Source organism: Erithacus rubecula, assembly GCF_903797595.1.
Source record: "Erithacus rubecula genome assembly, chromosome: 20".
Lineage (NCBI taxonomy): Eukaryota > Metazoa > Chordata > Aves > Passeriformes > Muscicapidae > Erithacus > Erithacus rubecula.
Genome location: NC_136672.1, coordinates 684,635 through 702,868, shown reverse-complemented (window position 1 = coordinate 702,868; position 18,234 = coordinate 684,635). Strand labels below are relative to the sequence as shown.

Genomic DNA, 18,234 nt, shown 5'->3' with positions numbered 1-18,234 from the left:
GGTGTTTCCTCCACCCTGGACCTTTTTAGGAGATGGCTCAGCTGTGACACAGCAGGATGGGTAAGAGGAATAGAAACCTGATCCTAAACAGTCAAGCTGGACTTTGGAGTTCCCTGGAGTGCCCAGAGCAGCTCCTGCTTCTGCAGCAAGACCCCAACCCTTCCATTTCTGGCTCTGATCCACACTTCACTTTTGGTCCCCAGCATCCTCCACAAGCCCCTGGGAAGAGCTGTGTCCCCAGCAGAGCAGGGGACAGCCATGTCCCCAGCCATCCCTCTCAGGGCAGGGGACAGCTGTGTCCCCAACTCTCCCTCATGGGGCAGAGCTGCTTCTGTCCCATGAGCTCCTGCCACTGAGAGGCAGCCACATGGGTGACAGGGTGGCCATGGGTGGCCGGCAAGGGGACAGCTGAGTCACCTCTCAAGAGGGGTGTGGATGATCCTGTGCCTTTGGAAAGGTCACAGCTGAAATGTGATGCAAGAGCACAAAGGCACAGCATCCTCTGTGCTCGGGATGAGTCAGGAGATGACTGTTCCAGAGCAGGCAGCAGCTTTTGGTGGCACCATCAATGTCTCTGTGAGACCTCTGGGACCCCTGAGAGCCACACAGGTCTCACTCCCTCCCTCCTGCTTTTCTCTCTCTTCTGCTTCTGGGCATTTGAGCTCACAGAAGAGCATGGAAGATCAGCAGGAAATGAGGAGATGCCTTAAATGGTTTGCTATTTTTTAGTCTGCAGTATCCGCAGGGTTCTCCCATCCTCTCCTTTCCCTGCCCACCCTGCTGCTCCCTCGCTGGCAGGGCAGGTGCTCACAGAGGTTGGCTGTGCTCCTTCATGTCCTCTGTGAAGTCCTGGAGGTCGTAGATGAACTGCTGGATCTAGGGTGGGAAAGGGAGAGGGTGGGGTCAGGGCAGGAATGGGGACAGGAGGCAAAGGGGAGCCTGTCCCTCTTGGAGGGGAGATGATGACAGGACAAGAAAGCACGTGCAGCACCAGAATGTGCCTCTGTGGGGGAATGAAACCAAACTTTGGCCATGGTTTGGTGTGTATTGCTGCACCCCTGAACCCCTTCACCCCTGCACCCAAGTCCCTGCACCCTCAAATCCCTGCACCCCTGCACCCCTGCCTGGCTCCTTCTGCCCCCACAGGGCCCCACTCCCAGCTTCACCTGCTGGGAAGGGACAGCTTTGCCTGGTGTCCCCACCACTCCCTGAGCCCAGGGACCTCAGGGGAGAAGAGGGAGTGTGTTGGGACTGGGGGCTCCCCCTCGCCTTGGGAGAGCCATTTCTGCTGCTTTTCCTGGGCTGTACCATGTCCAGCTGCCTGTGGGTGTCCCCAGCTGCCACCTTGTCCTTTGGCTGGAGCCGTGCGCTGGCGGCCTGGAAGAGGTTCTGGATGGCCATGTGGAGGGACTTCAGCTCTGTGGCCTTCCTGGCAGCGCTGTTCTGGACCTCAGCCCAGCGATTCTCCTGGGGGATATCAGGCACGTCCCAGCAAAGCTGCTTCAGCACTGGGACCCCGCTTGGAGACCCTGAATTGCACCCCCACTGGGGCTGGAAGAACCCAGCCTTGCCCAGGGCTGCAGCTGCTTCAGGCTGGTGTGGTGGGAGCAGGAGCCAGCCCAGCCCATCTGCAGCTCCTGCAATGCTCACCCTGGCATCCTCTCTGCCAGGACAGTGCCCTCCCCACGACAGAGACAGATCCCCTGCAGCAGCACAGCCATTGCCACCTCCCAGACCTGCTGCTGCTTCCAGCTCTTCCTCAGGACAAGCCTGCTCCACACCTGGGCTCTCCCTGCTCCCTCCTGGAGGGAGGGGATCAGGCATCTCCTTCCCCCACAAACTCTGCTGCTGGGCCCTGCCATGAGCCCCCATCTCTGCCAAGCCTTGGAGAGCTCCCCTGCCCACCCCACAGCTCCTTACCCACTGGCAGATGTCACTTTGAGCCTGGTCAAAAGACTCTTTGAGCTGAACCAGGTCATTCTTGCACTGAAGCATCTCAGCTTCCTTCTCTGTCCTGATTTGCTGCTGCAGGACCTTGCCCTGCTGCATCAGCTGCCGGTGCCACCACTGGGACTGCAGCAGGTCCTTGCGTGTCCTCACCAGGGCTTTGTAGTAGGTAATGATGTCATCGATGTCCCTGAACTGCAGCACAGGGTCCTGGGGTCAGTGACACCCTGCCCTCCCCTCACTGGATTCTGCTGCCCTGAGCAGGGCCAAGGCCACCCCAGCTGGAAGATCTTCCCTTCTCCATTGTCCCTGCAGGTCCCTCAGCACAGCCACATTCCCTGGGTGATGACATGCACCATGTCAGGCCTGTAACTGGCAGTGGCACAGGGCAGGTGTCACAGCCATGCCCCAGGGGAGCAGAGCTGGGGTGAAACACAACACCTGCATGTCCCCGAGCCCTGGGAGGCAGCTGGAGCATGAGGGATGCATGCAGAGATGTCCCAGCATCCTGGAAAGGAGGCACAGTGTTCCTGACAACTGCCTGGGTCCCATTCCTGGGCAGTTTTTACCTCTGTCAAACCATCAGTGTGGCCTGGAATGGTGACACACTGTTCCCCTAAGCACTGAGGTTTCCCCCCTCCTCATGTTTTTTTTTCAGTTTTCTCAATCCTTCATCTGTTCTGGTTCTCCTCTCACTGTTCCCTGTGACCCACCTTGGTTACAAGGGAAACCTTCCCACCCCACCTGGACTCTCTGGGTTTGATCAAGTGTTGATTTCCCCAGCCTTGCCTCATCCTCTCTGGTTCAAAGCCAGGTGAGGCTGAGCCACATCCAAGCTCACCTGTGAATTTTCCACCACACTCTCCAGGTACCTCTTGAACAGGGAGTACTTCAGCAATTTCTTTGAGAGTTTCTGGTGCTGTTTTCTGAGGGCTTCCAGTTCCCTCCTAGCCTTCAAGAGCTCACTCTCTTTTTTTGTATTCTCCTCTTTCTCTTCTTTGGCTTTCTTCAGAGCTTGGGTTCGCAGCCTTTCATTCTCCTGGTGAGGTTTTCCCAGCACCAGGCACAGCCAGAGTGGAAGGAAGGCAAAGGAAGGTGGAGCTGGGTCACTCAAGGACACTGGAAGGAGACCCCAGCACTGCAGCATCTCAAGACCATTCCCCCTCCCTGTTCCCTCTTGCATTGTCCCTTTGGCCTGGGAACAGCACCTGGGATGGGACTGTGCCTTTCAGACCTCCTTTACCTGTCCCTGGAAAATGGCTGGGGGTCTGCAGTGGGGACAGGGCTGAGAGCCTTCCCTGGAGATCCCAAGACAAGGACAGGGCTGAGAGCCTTCCCTGGAGATCCCAGGGCAAGGACAGGGCTGAGAGCGTCCCCTGGAGATCCCAGGGCAAGGACAGGGCTGAGAGCCTCCCCTGGAGATCCCAGGGCAAGGACAGGGCTGAGAGCATTCCCTGGAGATCCCAGGGCAAGGACAGGGCTGAGAGCCTCCCCTGCAGATCCCAGGACAGGGCTGAGAGCCTCCCCTGCAGATCCCAGGACAGAGCTGAGAGCCTCCTCTGCAGATCCCAGGGCAAGGACAAGCTCTCTCCCACCCAGGGTACAAATCCCTGTCCCTCACAGCTCTGGCCTCGGGGGAGGCTTGGCCAACAGTGCTGACCCAAGACTCTTCCCATGGGAGAGGAGTTGGTGCTGTGGCTGAGCAGGGTGTTCCAGATGTGCCACATATGCCAGGAATACCAGGTGGATGACGTGGATGAGGTATAGGATGTGTGCCCAGAGTATCAGGTGGGCCAGGTACTCCAGGAGTATCAGGTGTGCCTAGAGTATCAGGTGTGCCAGGAGCATCAGGTGTGCCAAGAGTATCAGGTGTGATGCGCCAGGTGTTCCTGGAGTATCAGGTGTGCCAGGTATATCAGGAGTGCCAGGTGTGCCAGGAACACCAGGTGTGCCAGGAGTATCAGGTGTACCTTTACAGTTGTCCCAGATGTCATCACGTGGGCTTTCAGCTGGGCCCTCCTGGTGTGCAGGTCCCTCCACTGCTCAGCAATGGTCTCCATCCTCTCTGTGAAGGCCTGGCAGCACCAGAGCGAGGGTGACACGGCTGCCACAGCCAGAGCCACTCCCTGCATGCTTCTGCCAGCCCCACCAGCCCCCAGCCACGTCCCAGCACCCTCCAGCTTCCTCACCTCCTCTGTCTCTTCCACAACCTTCTCCATCAGTCGCACTTCTTTCATCTTCTTCAGGACACAGACAAACGAGTTTGTGGAGTCCTCCTCTGTCGCCCGGAGCTCCCTGCCGCACATGTCCTAGGTTACACTTCCCTTGGTTCCTGGCAGGTGCTGGATTGCTCTGGGAGCTGGGCTGTGTCCCAGCTGTGGACAGGACCCCAGCCCCACCTCAGAGTCCCTCTGGCAGCGTGCTCTCCCCTGCAGGGACCCCTAGCATGGCCAGGGCAGCTGCAGGGTGACGGGGCAGGGAAAGGGAGGTGCAGGAGGGAATGGGGGAGAAACAGGAGCTTGTTAGGGCAGGGGAAGGAGGGATGGAGGAGCCCTCACCTGAGCAGGGGCAGAAGCCTGTCCTTGTACTGCCCCTGGTAGTAGCTCATGTCCTTGTGCGCCATGGCTGCGGCCACGGCTGTCCTGCTGCTGCCTGCCCTGCCCCCGGCAGCCCGGGGCTGCTGCAACACCTGCACGAGCCCTGTGGCTACTGCAGCCCGCCAGGACCAGCCCTGGGGCTGTTCTCAGTCCCAGAGAGAGGCACTGTGGCTCCTCCAACCATTGTGAGAACTCCAGTGGCTACTGCTGGTACTCTGACAGCTCCAGAGGCTCCTCCACCCACTGTGACAGCTCCTGTCACAATGGGCACTGTGACACATCCACTGGCCACTCCCAGCACTGTGACAGCTCCTGTGAACCCCTCGACATCAGGCCACTGACCACTGTGTCCAGGACCTGGAATTTCTTCATTCCATTCTCTTTTTCATTCATCTTCTCTGATGCTTCCTCTGCCCAGATTTGGCCTTTGTGCCCCGTGCCCTCTGCTGCCCTGGGGGTCTGTCAGGGCTTCTGGCAGCCACATCCCCCTGTCCCAGCTCTCCCTGGCAGCCACATCTCCCTGTCCCAGCTCTCCCAGGCAGCCACATCCCCCTGTCCAATCCCTCCCAGGCTCCTTTCCCAAAGCCCAGCTAGAAACCAAAGTGGGCCCATCCTCAGGGAGGGCTGAGCACTGCTCTGCCCAGGGGTCCTTCTCTGGGGCAAGCTGAGCTTTCCCATTTGCCAAAAATCAGCTGATTGGTTATTAATGCAGTTAATTTCTCCTCAAAAGAGGGACCCCTTCCAAAAGGAAGGGGTGGGGCTGGGGGAACCTGGGGATGAATTGCTGCTTCAGCTCCAATGTTCCCTGGCTTCCCCCTGGCTGAACCCAGAGCAGTTCTGTGAACTTCAATAGGGCACAGGGGCTGCAGCAGCAGCTGGAACAGAGTGTTTAAGGTGCTTCAGCGCCTTTGGCAACTGCATGGAGCATTTTGGGTACAAAATCCACAAAAGCCACTTTTGTGACTGCCCCTGTCCCTGCTGCTCCTCCTCCCACTAGGACCAGCTCCTGGGTCCTTCACAGCACCTCTTGTGCATGGTCTCTGTTAAACGAACAACCACCACAAGCCTTGAAATAGTGAAAATATAAAAATTTCCCAAACTGCTTTTTCAATATATCCCCTTTAAAAATACTTTAATATTGCTATAACAAATATTAATGCTGAAATATACTAAAACTTTAGATTTATTTGAATATATAATAATATACAATAGATTATATATGATACAGCTGTATAGACAATGCATAAAATATATAAAATAAAATCTATAGCATAAAAATTTCTAAAGAGACAGATTTGCTGACTTTATAAGACTTTTGTTTGCTCTTTCCCAAATCACCTCCACAAACAGAAGAAAAGGGAGCACTTTTAGGATCTCTTAAATCCTCTGTGTTTTTTAATTACACCATGATCTAAATTGGAATGTTGCAGTTGTTTTGGTGTTTTAATAGAGTTTTTGGTGGAGTTGCTCTGCAGGAGATGCTCTGATGCTGCCCAGTGCCCACATCTGCTGGACAGGGCTCTGTGGCCCAAGCTCCCTGTGACAGGGGCAGGGGGCCAGGAGGGCTCAGGGCCCTGCTGGCCGTGAAGGGTGTCTGAGCACAGCCCAGAGCTGGGGCTGGGGCTCCTGGAGGAATTCTGGGGAGCTGGGGACATCTCCTGGCCATGGAATGGAGCAGCACTGCTGGAAAATCATCCCACACGAGAGCTCTGCAGCTCCTCTCCCTGGCCACTGCACTCCAGCCCAAGGGAACTTGCCTGAAAGAAAAATAGGAAAACCCCCCAATTCTGCTAAAAGTGAGTAAACCCCACTTGTTTTAAATCACAGCATGTCCCTTAACCACCCTGAGCACCAGAGCCTGCCTGGTGCTCTAGGCCTTATTTTATTTCTCAAGTCTGACTTTCTCCCTCAAGCTCTCAAAATGCACACCACAATCAGCCTTTCCCTGATGATTAATCCTTCTATCAAATGCCAGAGCCTTCCTTCCACACCTCTCCTTGTTTCTATGTAAGATTCCCTACAAATCCAGAAAGTCAACATTCCTGGTTGCTTTCCCACCCCTGCCTTTGGAAGGGAATGAAACCCTGGCAATCCTGCCCCACTAAAGCCCCTGTTCTAACAACCTGCACAGATCTCTCCCAAGGAGAAAAGGGGGCAGAAGATACTGGAATTGTTATTAAAACCCAATTAAAGGAAATGGAACTGGCCCTGCTCAAGGGGAGCCATGCAAGCAGCACAAGCTTTCCCTGGAAAATCCCAGTGGCACCTTAATTAGGGCCGGAAGGGGCAGGAATGTGTCCCCAAGCCATGGAGCCTCCTGCTCACACTTGTCACTTGGGATCAACCCTGAGAGCGTTAAAGCACAGCCCTGCATCCCAGAAACAGCTTCAGAGCAGCTTTCAAAGGATGTAAAACTCACTGAGTGGTGACCAAACATAAACCAGCTTAATTCCAGGGAGAACCTCCCAGCCCCAGGTCCTGGGACAATAAATATGTGATCAGTGGTGCAGGAAGGTTAATGAAAGGAAGGGCTGCTGGCAAGAACAGGACCTGGGCACTGTGGGCTGTCACATCAGGGCTGGATTAGATATGGAAAAGCAGCACAAGCCAGGCAAGTGTCACTGCTCAGCTTCATCAAACTCCAGGTGCTGATTTTTCTAATGCAGGGAAAAGCTGAGTGTCAGCTGCAGCACATTCCAGGCTGGGCTCTGCCACCTCTGGAATCCCAAAGCTGGGCCAGGACCCTGCAAGGATTTCAGAGGGACCCTGAGCTGGGAGGGGCAGCTGAGCCCTGCAGACCCTGGGGGCTCTGTGCCTGACACCAGCTCCTGCCAGGGTCCTGCCCAGGGTCCTTCTAAAACTCCTGCCAGGGTCCTACTAAAACTCCTGCCAGGATCCTTCCAGACTCCTTCTAAAACTCCTGCCAGGGTCCTTCCAGACTCCTTCTAAAATTCCTGCCAGGATCCTGCCAGGGTCCTTCTAAATCTCCTGCCAGGGTCCTGCCAGGATCCTTCCAGACTCCTTCCAAGCTCCTGCCAGATTCCTTCCAAGATCCCTCCAAGCTCCTTCCAAGCCCCTTCCAAGCCTTTTCCCTACACACAGACCCACACACAGCCCAGGCTCAGACAAAAGAGCAAAGTTGGATTTCCTGGCAAAGAATTCAGAGCCTGAGTTGTCTCTGCCTGTACCCGTGAAGACCAGACCCACAGGGACAATTGAGAAGGGAATTCACCCTGCAGGAGGAAATGGCAGAGTCCCTTTGCTGTCCATAGCTGGCTACCAGCTGAGGATGTTGCCATCCCTTTCCTTCTCTCTCTCTCCCTCTGGGAATTACCTCATCGGGTGCTTTAAATATACAAAAGGAAAAACAGAGTTATTCCAAGTCTGTGCCCAACACAGTTTGTGTATTATGGACACAGAACCTGTGTGGCTCCCACCAGTCCCAAAAATGTCCACATGGAGAACACTGCATTTAACTGACCCAGAAATGCACAAAGGGGACACAAGAAAGTCACTGAACACAGTCCCCACTGCTGGCTCCCACTACAGGGGAAGAACAAAAGATTTTACTTCTATTACAGAAAACAAACAAACAAACAAACAAACAAAAAAACCCAAACAGAAATCAGTGAAAGTTTTAAGATCAGCTCAATGGAGCAAAGTTCACAGATGGTAGGTGCTAAGATTCTAATCTTTTCCTACAGGGTTTTTTGTTCTATTTTAGATTTTATGCTCTATTTTTGGCTCAGCAACAAGCAAGAAGCTTTTCAGTATGCTAATTGCAAAATGCTATAAAAATAAAAACCTGTTTACATTCTCTCTAAAAGGCCAATATTGTACAAAGCCATTTTCCTTCGTTACTTCAGGAGCACAGGACACGCGACTGCTCAGCTGTGGATTTCTCAACAGGCACTTTTGTTATGAAAACACCTCTCTCCTTGTTGGAAACTTGTTTAGAGTAGAATCAAACACTGCCCTTTACCTCTTAATGGATTAAAGGAAGCTGGAAAACACAGGGCATGGGACAAATGATTTTATGGAGAAGTCAGTCACCCGTGCAATGTTTCCATAAAACACAACCTGGGAGAGTTCCAGCCCCAGAAAGGCTCCAACACCAACCCCACGTTTCCCTGGGGTTTGGACTCCTCAGAGGTGGCACTGATGGCAGGTGAGCACTTTGCCCTCTATAAATACAGACAGATGAACAGCAATCTTTTTATTGGTCTCCTGTTGTTGAGGTGTATCTGCACAATTCTGATACTTCACCATCCTGAAAGCAGGAATTTAATCTGCACCTCCAAACACTTCAAAGCCAGTGAAAATACTGCTCTCAAATCCCAACTGATTTGGGGTTCCTGAGAACCCCCATCCAAAACCTCAGCCCCAAACCCCGTTGAACCCCTTCCCTGCCTGGAGCACAATGATAACAATAGTGATAATGATATTGATAATGATAACGAGACATCCTTGTCAGCACGTTCCCATTCCCAGGGTTCATCCCCGATGTGCTCCCCCATTCCCAGGGCTGATCCCTTTGTGCTCCCCCATTCCCAGGGCTCATCCCCCTGTGCTCCCCCATTCCCAGGGCTGATCCCTTTGTGCTCCCCCATTCCCAGGGCTCATCCCGCTGTGCTCCCCCATTCCCAGGGCTCATTCCCGTTGTGCTTTCCCGGGCTGGGCTCTGTGTCCCGGCCCGTTTCTCCGCACATCCGGAGATGCTCCCGCTGCCGTGGCCATCAAACATTCATGGCCTTGGGCTGCGCTGCTCAGCCGGAGCCCCACGGCCCCTACATATTTAATATTTCGCCATTAAAAACGCACGAAGCGACATTTCCTTACGTCCTGTCCCTAATTCACTCCCATCGCCATCTCCGGAGCGTGTGCCGGAGGTTTCAGAGACCGTGGCGCTGGCAGGAAGAGGCGGCCGCTGTCCTGGGCAAGGCAAATGAGGATGAGGCGGCCGAAAAGGTCCGGGAAAGGCAGCGGGAGCAGCTGCTGCCAGAGCTGGGCAAAGGCTTAGAGCTGCAGAGAGAACGAGCGGCCCCTTGGCACCGGGAGCAGAGCGAGTGCGGTGTGGGGACACCCCGGGCCCAGGAGCGGGGCTGGGACTGTCACTGCCCCTTCGGGAGCAGCCTGTGGAGCAGAGCCATGCCAGGCTCCGCGGTGGATAAGGAGATAAGGATAACACCCACTGGGAGACCCCCTCGCCCCCTCCCACCCGGCACAGCCCGGGGGTCTTTGCTGAGCCTCGCCCCCCCCTCCAGGGACAAAGGCGGGGAGGGGTGACGGGACAGCTGAGCTGATCCCGAGGAGTTTGGCACAGCACGGAGAAGGTGAGGAAAAGGAGAAGGTCTTTAAGGACGGAGCCGTGCTCGGGAGATGCCGCAGGGCCGTGGTGCCAGCGGATGCTCAGGGAGGTGCTGCAGGTGCAGGTCAGGAACAACCTGCGGCTGCTCTTATCTCAACAGAAACAATCCGATTTTAAAGGCAAATAAAAAGCCTTTAAAATGTTAAGATGCTGCCAACCCCGCTCAAGGCCGGGCCATGGCCAGAGCCCCCGCCCGCCCCAGCCCCCGGCACCTCCTGTCCCGGGCGCTGCGCAGGGAGCGAGCTCAAGAGCGGGAACACCAAGGTTATCCTGGGCAAAATAAAGGATTCATTTACTGCTCGTGTTGCTGGTTGATGTTATCTCAGCCCACGGGGTATTTACAGCCCCCCAGCCGGGCTCGGCGGAACTGGGGCAGGAAGGGGCGATGCGGGCGCGGAGCTGCTCCACCCCTGGCTGTATTTACCCCAAATAAACGCCGGGGCCGGGGCCGGCCCTCACCTTTAAAGCGCGGGCAGGTGCCGGGGCCGGAGCGGACCCGCAGGGGTGACTGAGCCGGCACATGCTGCAGGTGGGGCTCAGCCTGCCCCGCTCCCCCGGGGGCGCGGCCGCCGCTTTCCCCATGGCCGAGCCGGCCGCAGGCGACGACACGGGCACCGGGCAAGGTGAGTGCGCCGAGCGGGGCCCGCCCGAGCCGGGACACGGCCGGCGGAGCAGAGGAGCTGGGGCAGACCCAAACTCCTGCCCCGAGCTGGGGCCTCCAGTCGGCACCCGGGCTGGGGCACCCGCGGTCGGGTGGGCTCGGGCTGATGCTGCTCGGTACCCTGGCAGGGCGGCACCCTGGGGAGAGGACGAGGTGAATTTGGGGAGCGCGGGGAGCAAACAGCCCCTGATTCTCCCGCGGTGTTGTCTCAGCCTGGTTTCTGTGGCCAGAAGCCCCCGTGACTGTGCTGGGGTCAGGCTGTGTCCAGCACAGGGAGTCAGGCCGAGGCACCGCATCCACCACCTGAGCCCTGAACCAGCCTGAGCCCGACCCGCTGCTCCTGCTGGCCTTGGGCAAGCGCCAAACTGAGCTGGAAAGCCAGAGCCAGAGCCGGACCCAGCCCGGGCGTCAGGACCGTCCCGATGAGCCGCCATGTGCTGTCCCCCCGTGTCCCCCTGGCTCAGTGAGAATCCATCCTTGAACTCTCCAGCAACTGAGCACAGCCACGATAAACCACCCAAGAGTGAATGAGTGCGCTAATTGCCTTGATCCCTGCCCGGTACTCAGCGCCCAGCAGAGCTCACCCACGCGGGAACAGCTCCCGTGCCCCGTGCGGGGGTCGCTCGGGCCGAGCTCTCCCGCAGCCCCAGGAAATGCCGCTCCCGTCTCTCTAGGAGGAGCTCAGACTCTGCTCTTCCCAGCGCCGGCTGGCGGCTGCCCGAGCCCTGTCTCGGGCCGGGAGCTTCTGGAGGGCTGGAAAGCCCCTCACGGTGCGGAATAAACCCTGACAGCCAGCTGGGACCGGGCCCCACACTTCTCCAGGGCCTGAGCTGATGGGAGCGGGAGAGGGCAAAGACTGAAACCCTTCCCTTTCTAGGGGAGAGCAGAGAAACCCGGGACGTGGCGGGGAGACTTCAGAGCGCCCCCAGCCAGGGTGAAACGCTGCTGGTGGGCGGCGAAAGGTGTTCAATAAAAGCTCTTTGTCCTACAGAGGTGCTTGGCTCGTCCCCGGTCACCATCGTGGTCACGTCCGAGGCTGACACCTGGGACATCGACACCTCCTCGTGCCTGGGCTGCGGGCAGTTCGTGGACTGGGACAAGATGCCGGAGCCGCAGCAGGCGGCGCAGGTGCCGCGGGACGTGCTAGAGCGGCCCCCGAAGGAGCTGAAGCGGCTGGCGAGGGAAGGCTGCTGGGGCTGGAGCCCCGCGGGCCGGGCCCGGCTCTACCCGCGCCTCATCCAGCGCGTCTCCTGCCGCCTCGTCACCCCCGACGCGCTCGTCTACAGGGACGTGGCCGCCCGGCTCTTCGGGAAGCCCAGCGTGAGCTGCCACCCTCTGCCCGAGTTCCTGGAGGGCTGCCCCATGCCCACCTACTGCCTCAACCCGCACGGGGTCACGGCCCTGAAGAAGATCCTCATCTGCGTGGGCGCCCTGTTCCCCGACATCACGCATAGCCCGCTGCTGCCCGCGCTGGCGGCGCTGCTGCTGCACTACAGCGAGGACGAGGCGCAGTGCTTCGAGAGCGTCTCTCGCCTCATCGCCAGCAACGCTCCCCACGCCGGCTACATCGACCAATCCTTCCTGGCCCACCAGGCCTCCTGCATGACCTTCGGGGACCTGGCCAACAAGCACTGCCCGGCAGCCCACAAGCTCATAGCCAGCGCCGCCGACAACGTGCTCGAGGTCTACTCGGAGTGGCTGTCGTGGCTCTTCCCCGGGCTGCCCTTCGGCTACGCCGTGCGGGTGCTGGACGTGTTCCTGCTGGAGGGCCAGAAGGTGCTGTACCGCATCGCCCTGGCCCTGCTGAAGCAGTTCCGCCTCTCGCTGGCCCCGGCCGGCCTGCAGGGCTCCGACATCAAGGCGGAGCTGCAGGATTTCGTGAGGAACATCGCCCAGCACGTCACTGTGGACAAACTCCTGGAGAGAGCCTTCGGCATCCGCCTCTTCTCCCGCAAGGAGATCTGGCTCCTGCAGATGGCCAACAGGAAGGCGCTGATGGAGAGGGGCATCACCGTGGTGCAGAGAAGGTGAGCAGAGCTCTGCGTTCCCCAGCTCTGGGGGCTGAGCAATCAAAATGGGAGCTCCTGTGGAGAGCACTCGGGGGAGCTGCAGGCACCTTCCACAGCTCTGGGGCTGGGCTGGGTCGCCCCAGCCCCTGGGGGACCCTGTGGGAGGACAGGGCACAGCCAGAGCTGGGGACCCTGTGAGGGGACAGGGCACAGCCAGAGCCGGGGACTCATCAGGGGACAGGGCACAGCCAGGGCTGGGGACCCTGTGAGGGGACAGGGCACAGCCAGAGCTGGGGACCTTGTGAGGGGACAGGGCACAGCCAGGGCTGGGGACCCTGTCAGGGGACAGAGCACAGCCAGAGCCGGGGACTCATCAGGGGACAGGGCACAGGCAGAGCTGGTGACCCTGTGAGGGGACAGGGCACAGCCAGGGCTGGGACCTGTCAGGGGACAGGGCACAGCCAGAGCTGGGGACTCATCAGGGGATAGGGCACAGCCAGAGACAGGGATGTTTGCTCACGGTGAAGAGAGCAGGACAGGAGCTACTGCAGGGGGCTGTGCCCCGAAGAGCAGAGGGGCTCCGCAGTCCGGCCTGATGTCCCTCCCCTCGCAGGCCGTCCTTCCACCTGGCTGTGGACATGCAGAACTTCAGCTCCAGCACGGTCACGGCGCAGGAGATGCGCCTCGTCTGGTCCTGGATCCCCGAGCGCTTCTCGCTCTTCCCGCCGCTGCTGCTCTTCTCCACCTCCGAGGACGGCTGCAGCCTGCAGAGGTGAAGCCCCACTGCCAGCGGGGCGGGGGTCGGGCACGGGGAACCCGGGTGGGGCTCGTGGTGGAGAAAGGAGCAGCGCGAGTGGCCTGGGGCTCCTCTGGGGCTGCTGGGGCCCCTCCCGGCTCGATTCAGGTCCTGAGTGCGGCTTACGGGAGAGGGCAGAGGCGGGGCTCGATGGCCACCAACACCCGGGCACTGCCCAGGGCACGCAGAGCCTGGGGATGTGCCAGGCAGGGATGTCCCCGTGTGCCACACTGTGCCAGGCACGCTGGGAGCGGCCAGGGACAGCCAGCACACCCTGCCCAGGCTCCAGCTCCCCCCGAGCCCACCCCTTGTCCATCTCTGCAGGTTCTACACGTGCTGTGAAGGCTACGAACCCACGGTGCTGCTCATCAAAACCACCGAGGGGGAGGTGAGCGTTTCCCAGTCAGAGCTGGGGAGGGGACAGGGTGTGTGACCCCACAGGCTCTTGGAGCACCCACGGGCTGTGTGGTCCCTGTCCTGCCCCGCCCCGGGCCTGTCCCAGCTCCCAGGACAGAACAAACTGCACCTCTGGCCACCAGCACACACCTCAGCCCGGGGTGCAGGGGGAACAAGAGAAGTGGGCGAGGGGGAGAGGGGCCACCAGTGAGACTTTAATTGCAAATACAGACTGACTCGTGGGTCCTGGCTGAGCAGGCTCTCCTGAAGTCAGCAGATGCTTTGTCTGAGCTAGGACTTGCTGTCAAAGCACTGAAGGCCAGGTTCTGTCCTGATTGCACGAGCAGCCACACAAGGGAAATGGAGGAGAAATAAGGGACAGTTCCTACTGAAAGCTGTGGAATAACTGCAAAGGCCCCTGAGCCAGGGCTCTTCCCAGGGACTCTGAGTGCTTCATAAACCCCTAATTAATCTCTCCACTCTCCATCCCACAGTGGAGGGAGTTCTGTGAATTGTTCAGGCCTCCCAAAGTTTTACTGACCAGCAGTGCTGATGTCCCTAGGCTGACATTCAGGGTGGGGTGGAGATAAACACCTGCCACCCCAGAGCCTCGTGCAGACAAGGACAGGTGACCTAGAAAACCTTGTTTCCTACAGATCTTAGCTCCTGTTATCCCTTGGCTGTGCCAAGGATGGGCAGGAGGAGCTCCCAGCCCTCAGCAGGGCCCTGCAGCCATGGTCAGGTCAGGGGTGTCCATAGCAGGATCAGCCTTGGGCACCGAGGCTGGGTGGGCTCAGTGCAGGGCACCAGGGGTGGGCAGTGCAGGATGGAGCTGGCACAGCAGGATTTGGGGCTCTGGCATTGCTCAGTGCAGGATGGAGCTGGCACAGCAGGATTTGGGGCTCTGGCATTGCTCAGTGCAGGGCACCAGGGGTGGGCAGTGCAGGATGGAGCTGGCACAGCAGGATTTGTGTGTGGGATTGTTCAGTGCAGGGCACCAGGGGTGGGCAGTGCAGGATGGAGCTGGCACAGCAGGACTTGGGGCTCTGGGATTGCTCAGTGCAGGATGGAGCTGGCACAGCAGGATTTGGGGCTCTGGCATTGCTCAGTTCAGGATGGAGCTGGCACAGCAGGATTTGGGGCTCTGATTCCCCAGGGGATGGGGCAGAGCCCCTGCCCTGCTGAGCCCGGGGCGGTGCCCGGCGCTCCCGGGGCTGCTCTGCTCCCGGCCGTCCCCTGACGGTCCCTGTGCTCTCTCCCAAGGTGTGTGGGGCGTTTCTCTCCTCTGACTGGAGCGAAAGGAATAAGAATGGAGCCACGTCGGGCTTTTTTGGGACAGGGGAGTGCTTCGTGTTCACTGTAAGTCACGGATTATGGCCGAGTCTGTCCCTTCATTGCTGCCCTGCCAGGACACCCTGTCCCTTCCCTGCTCCAGGTCCAGACCTGGACGCAGCACTTGGCCCCAGCCCCCAGCGGCAGCAGCATCTCCCCGCAGCGGAGCGAGGTGCCGCAGGGCTCACGGGTGTGTCCCGCCGCCCAGGTGCGCCCCGAGGCAGAGAGGTACGAGTGGGTGTTCATCAAGAAGCCGGAGCTGGCCAAGGCCGTGCCGCGCTCGCCTTGCCCCGCCGCCGAGCCCCGGCTCGGCCCCTCCCGGGACAGCCGCAGCTCCAGCCCCAACCACCTGGCCGTGCCCCCGCCGCAGAGGAAAGGCCGCCTGTCCCCGTTCCTGGCCGTCAGACACTTCCTCCTGCCCTCCAAAACTGCCTCCATGTTCATGTCCGGCTCCCGGGACGGCATCGTTATCGGTAAGGGGGGTCGGTATCGATAAGGGGGGTTCGGTATCGATAATAGGGATCGTTATCAGTAAGGGGGGTCGGTATCAGTAAGGGGGATTGATATCCGTGAACGGGATCGTTATCGATAAGGGGGATTTGGTATCGATAAGGGAGATCTACACCCATGAAAGGGATCGGTATCAATAAGAGGGATTGATGTCCGTGAACGGGACTGTATCGATAAGGGGGAACGATAATTGTGAAAGGGATCAGTATCGATAAGGAGGATCGATACCCGTGAACGGCATCGGTATCGATAAGGCGGATTGGTATCGATAATTGGGATCGATACCTGTGAAAGGGATCGGTATCGCTAAGGAGGATACCCGTGAACAGGATCGTTATCTATAAGGGGGATTGGTATCAATAAGGGGGATTGCTATCGATAAGGAGGATCGATACCCGTGCATGGGATTGCTGTCGGTACCTCCCCAGGTGCCCCCAGGGCGGCATCCACCGCCCGCCGCTGCCGCGCTGGGCAGGGCCCGCTCCGGGTTAAATCCCGAGTTTTCCCCAGAGAGCTCCGGGCTGGGGATCTCGGCTCAGGTCCGGGGGGCGAGGGCAGCCCCCCTTCCTCCAGCCCAGGGACCCTTCCGAGCCCCCAGGGGAGCCCCACAGCCCAATCCCGGCGAGGCTCGCAGCCCGGGCCGGAGCGTCCCTTGGCAGTCAGGAGCCCCCGCAGGAGCAGCAGGAGGGGGCCGGGGGGACGGGGACAGAGAGCGAGGGGCCGCGGCAGCCGGGCCCGACCTGCGCTCGCCCTTGCAGGTGGAGGGGGAGGCCAAGCGCTGTCCCTGGACGCCAGCCTGCTCTGGGGACACACGGAGCGCTGCGAGACCTTCGACAACCCCCCGCTCTGCCAGGAGAACTTTCAGGTGCAGCTCTTGGAAGTGTGGGGCTTCCAAAGCGCGTAGTTCCCGTGGGGACACCCCTCGTGTGCCACCACGGGCACGGGGACCCTCCCCACGTTGCCACCCCCGCCGGGCTGTGGCCACCCGTGCGGCAGCTCTACTCTGCATTGTCCCCTCCGCGGTCAGACGGGATCGGATCGGCACAGACCGGATCGGATCGGCCCTCGTGGGGCTGTGCAGAGAGGGCGGGGCAGTGCCAGCACCGGGGCTGCGGGCGCTGCCCTTGGGGACATCCGAGGTCTCCTCCCACGGTTCGGACCCGGCCCACTCCACCCAGTCTGTCCCAGTTTGGGGTGCTGGAGGGGAGGGCAGCCAGTCTGGAGTTTCTCCCACCTCCCTGGCCTGTCTGCAACGTGGGGCTCAGCAAAGCAGTGACAGCACGGGCAGATTTTGTGGGAATTCGGAGCCCAGGCAAAGCCCCACACCGGGCTCCAGAGCTCACCAGAAACACTCTCAGATCCGCTCCCCCCCCGCCCCAAGCCCAGCACAGCCCTTCAACGATCCACGGAGCTCTGCAGCCCCCTGGGGATCCAGGGCTGCCCGGGATCCACCAGCACCGGAGAGACTCTGCTCGTTCCTGGCTGGAAACGCTGCCGGTGGTGGCAAAGCCCTGCCTGGGGTTTGTGGGGTGCAGCCACAGCCCGGGGGGGACCCCACGGTTGGGGCTGAGCCTTTGCCCTGTCCCCATCCCAGGGCTGGTGTGGGGCTGCAGGGCTGGACACCGAGGAGATTCCCCAGTGGATCACTGGGATGGACTATTTTAATGTGGAATGAGACAGGACACTGGAAATGGCTCCCACTGCCAGAGAGCAGGGCTGGATGGGATATTGGGCAGGAATTGTTCCCTGTGAGGGTGTGCAGGCCCTGGCACAGGGTGCCCAGAGCAGCTGTGGCTGCCCCTGGATCCCTGGCAGTGCCCAAGGCCAGGTTGGACACTGGGGCTGGAGCAGCTGGGACAGTGGGAGGAGTCCCTGCCATGGCAGGGGTGGCGCTGGGTGGGCTTTGGGGTTCCCCCTGACCCAAACCTTTCCATGATTCCATGGTTTCTGTGTGCTCTTTGCGGCCTCCTGTCAGAGCTGTCAGAACTCACAGCACTCCCTGCCTGAGCTCTGCTGGCCTTTGCTGTGCTGAAAGGGACCCTGAAAGGGATCCTTTCTTCTTGCCTCTTATTCCATTGCTGAATAAAGTTCAAAATTCTTGGAGAATTAAAAAAAAATCAAGCACAAAGACACGGTGGGGGAGTAGCGGGGTCAGGAGGTGAAGGGCATGTGTGATGGGGTAGAAAGAGATATGTATCCTGCTCTCACTTCCCTGCAGAGGGTCAGCACCCCAGCCCCTCATCCCATGTCCCCTCAGCACCTCAACAACTCACCCTACATCCGCAGGGCACCCCAATCTCTCACTCTACGGCCTCACAGCATCCCAGCCCCTCACTCTACAGCCCCATGACACCCCAACCCCTCACCCCATGTCCCCCCAGCGCCCCAGCCCCTCACCCTGTGTCCCTGTGGCACCTCAACACCTCACCCTACAGCCAAGGGCACCCCAGCCTTGCCACGCCTTAGCCCATTTCCTTTGACTGTGGGTCTTTACTGAAATCCAGGGAAACTTCATCTCCTGTGTGCTCTGAAAGGGGCCAAACATCCGTCAGCTCATCCCTTTGGGGCATTTCTGCTCCTTGTCCACCCAAAAGTGTTCCCAGAGCAGCACAGGGACC

The 18,234-nt window shown here is 59.2% G+C and overlaps 2 protein-coding genes across 2 annotated transcripts; one reads left to right on the top strand and one right to left on the bottom strand.

Moving 5' to 3' along the window:
* Nucleotides 1–786: 786 nt before the first annotated feature.
* Nucleotides 787–4,564, bottom strand: CCDC42 (coiled-coil domain containing 42). The gene is made up of 7 exons (XM_079323652.1): nt 4,506–4,564; nt 4,137–4,242; nt 3,918–4,022; nt 2,789–2,986; nt 1,921–2,142; nt 1,309–1,467; nt 787–876 (listed from the first exon to the last, which is right to left on the bottom strand). The coding sequence occupies exons 1-7, from the start codon at nt 4,553–4,555 to the stop codon at nt 808–810; spliced, it is 909 nt and encodes a 302-aa protein (XP_079179778.1). The 5' UTR covers nt 4,556–4,564; the 3' UTR covers nt 787–807.
* Nucleotides 4,565–10,362: 5,798 nt separating this feature from the next.
* LOC306810485 (TBC1 domain family member 24-like) lies at nt 10,363–17,911 on the top strand. Its single transcript, XM_079323156.1, has 7 exons — nt 10,363–10,535; nt 11,565–12,600; nt 13,196–13,354; nt 13,703–13,766; nt 15,038–15,133; nt 15,315–15,579; nt 16,375–17,911. Exons 1-7 carry the CDS (start codon nt 10,433–10,435, stop codon nt 16,518–16,520), a joined length of 1,869 nt encoding a protein of 622 aa, XP_079179282.1. The 5' UTR covers nt 10,363–10,432; the 3' UTR covers nt 16,521–17,911.
* The last annotated feature ends 323 nt before the right edge of the window (nt 17,912–18,234 follow it).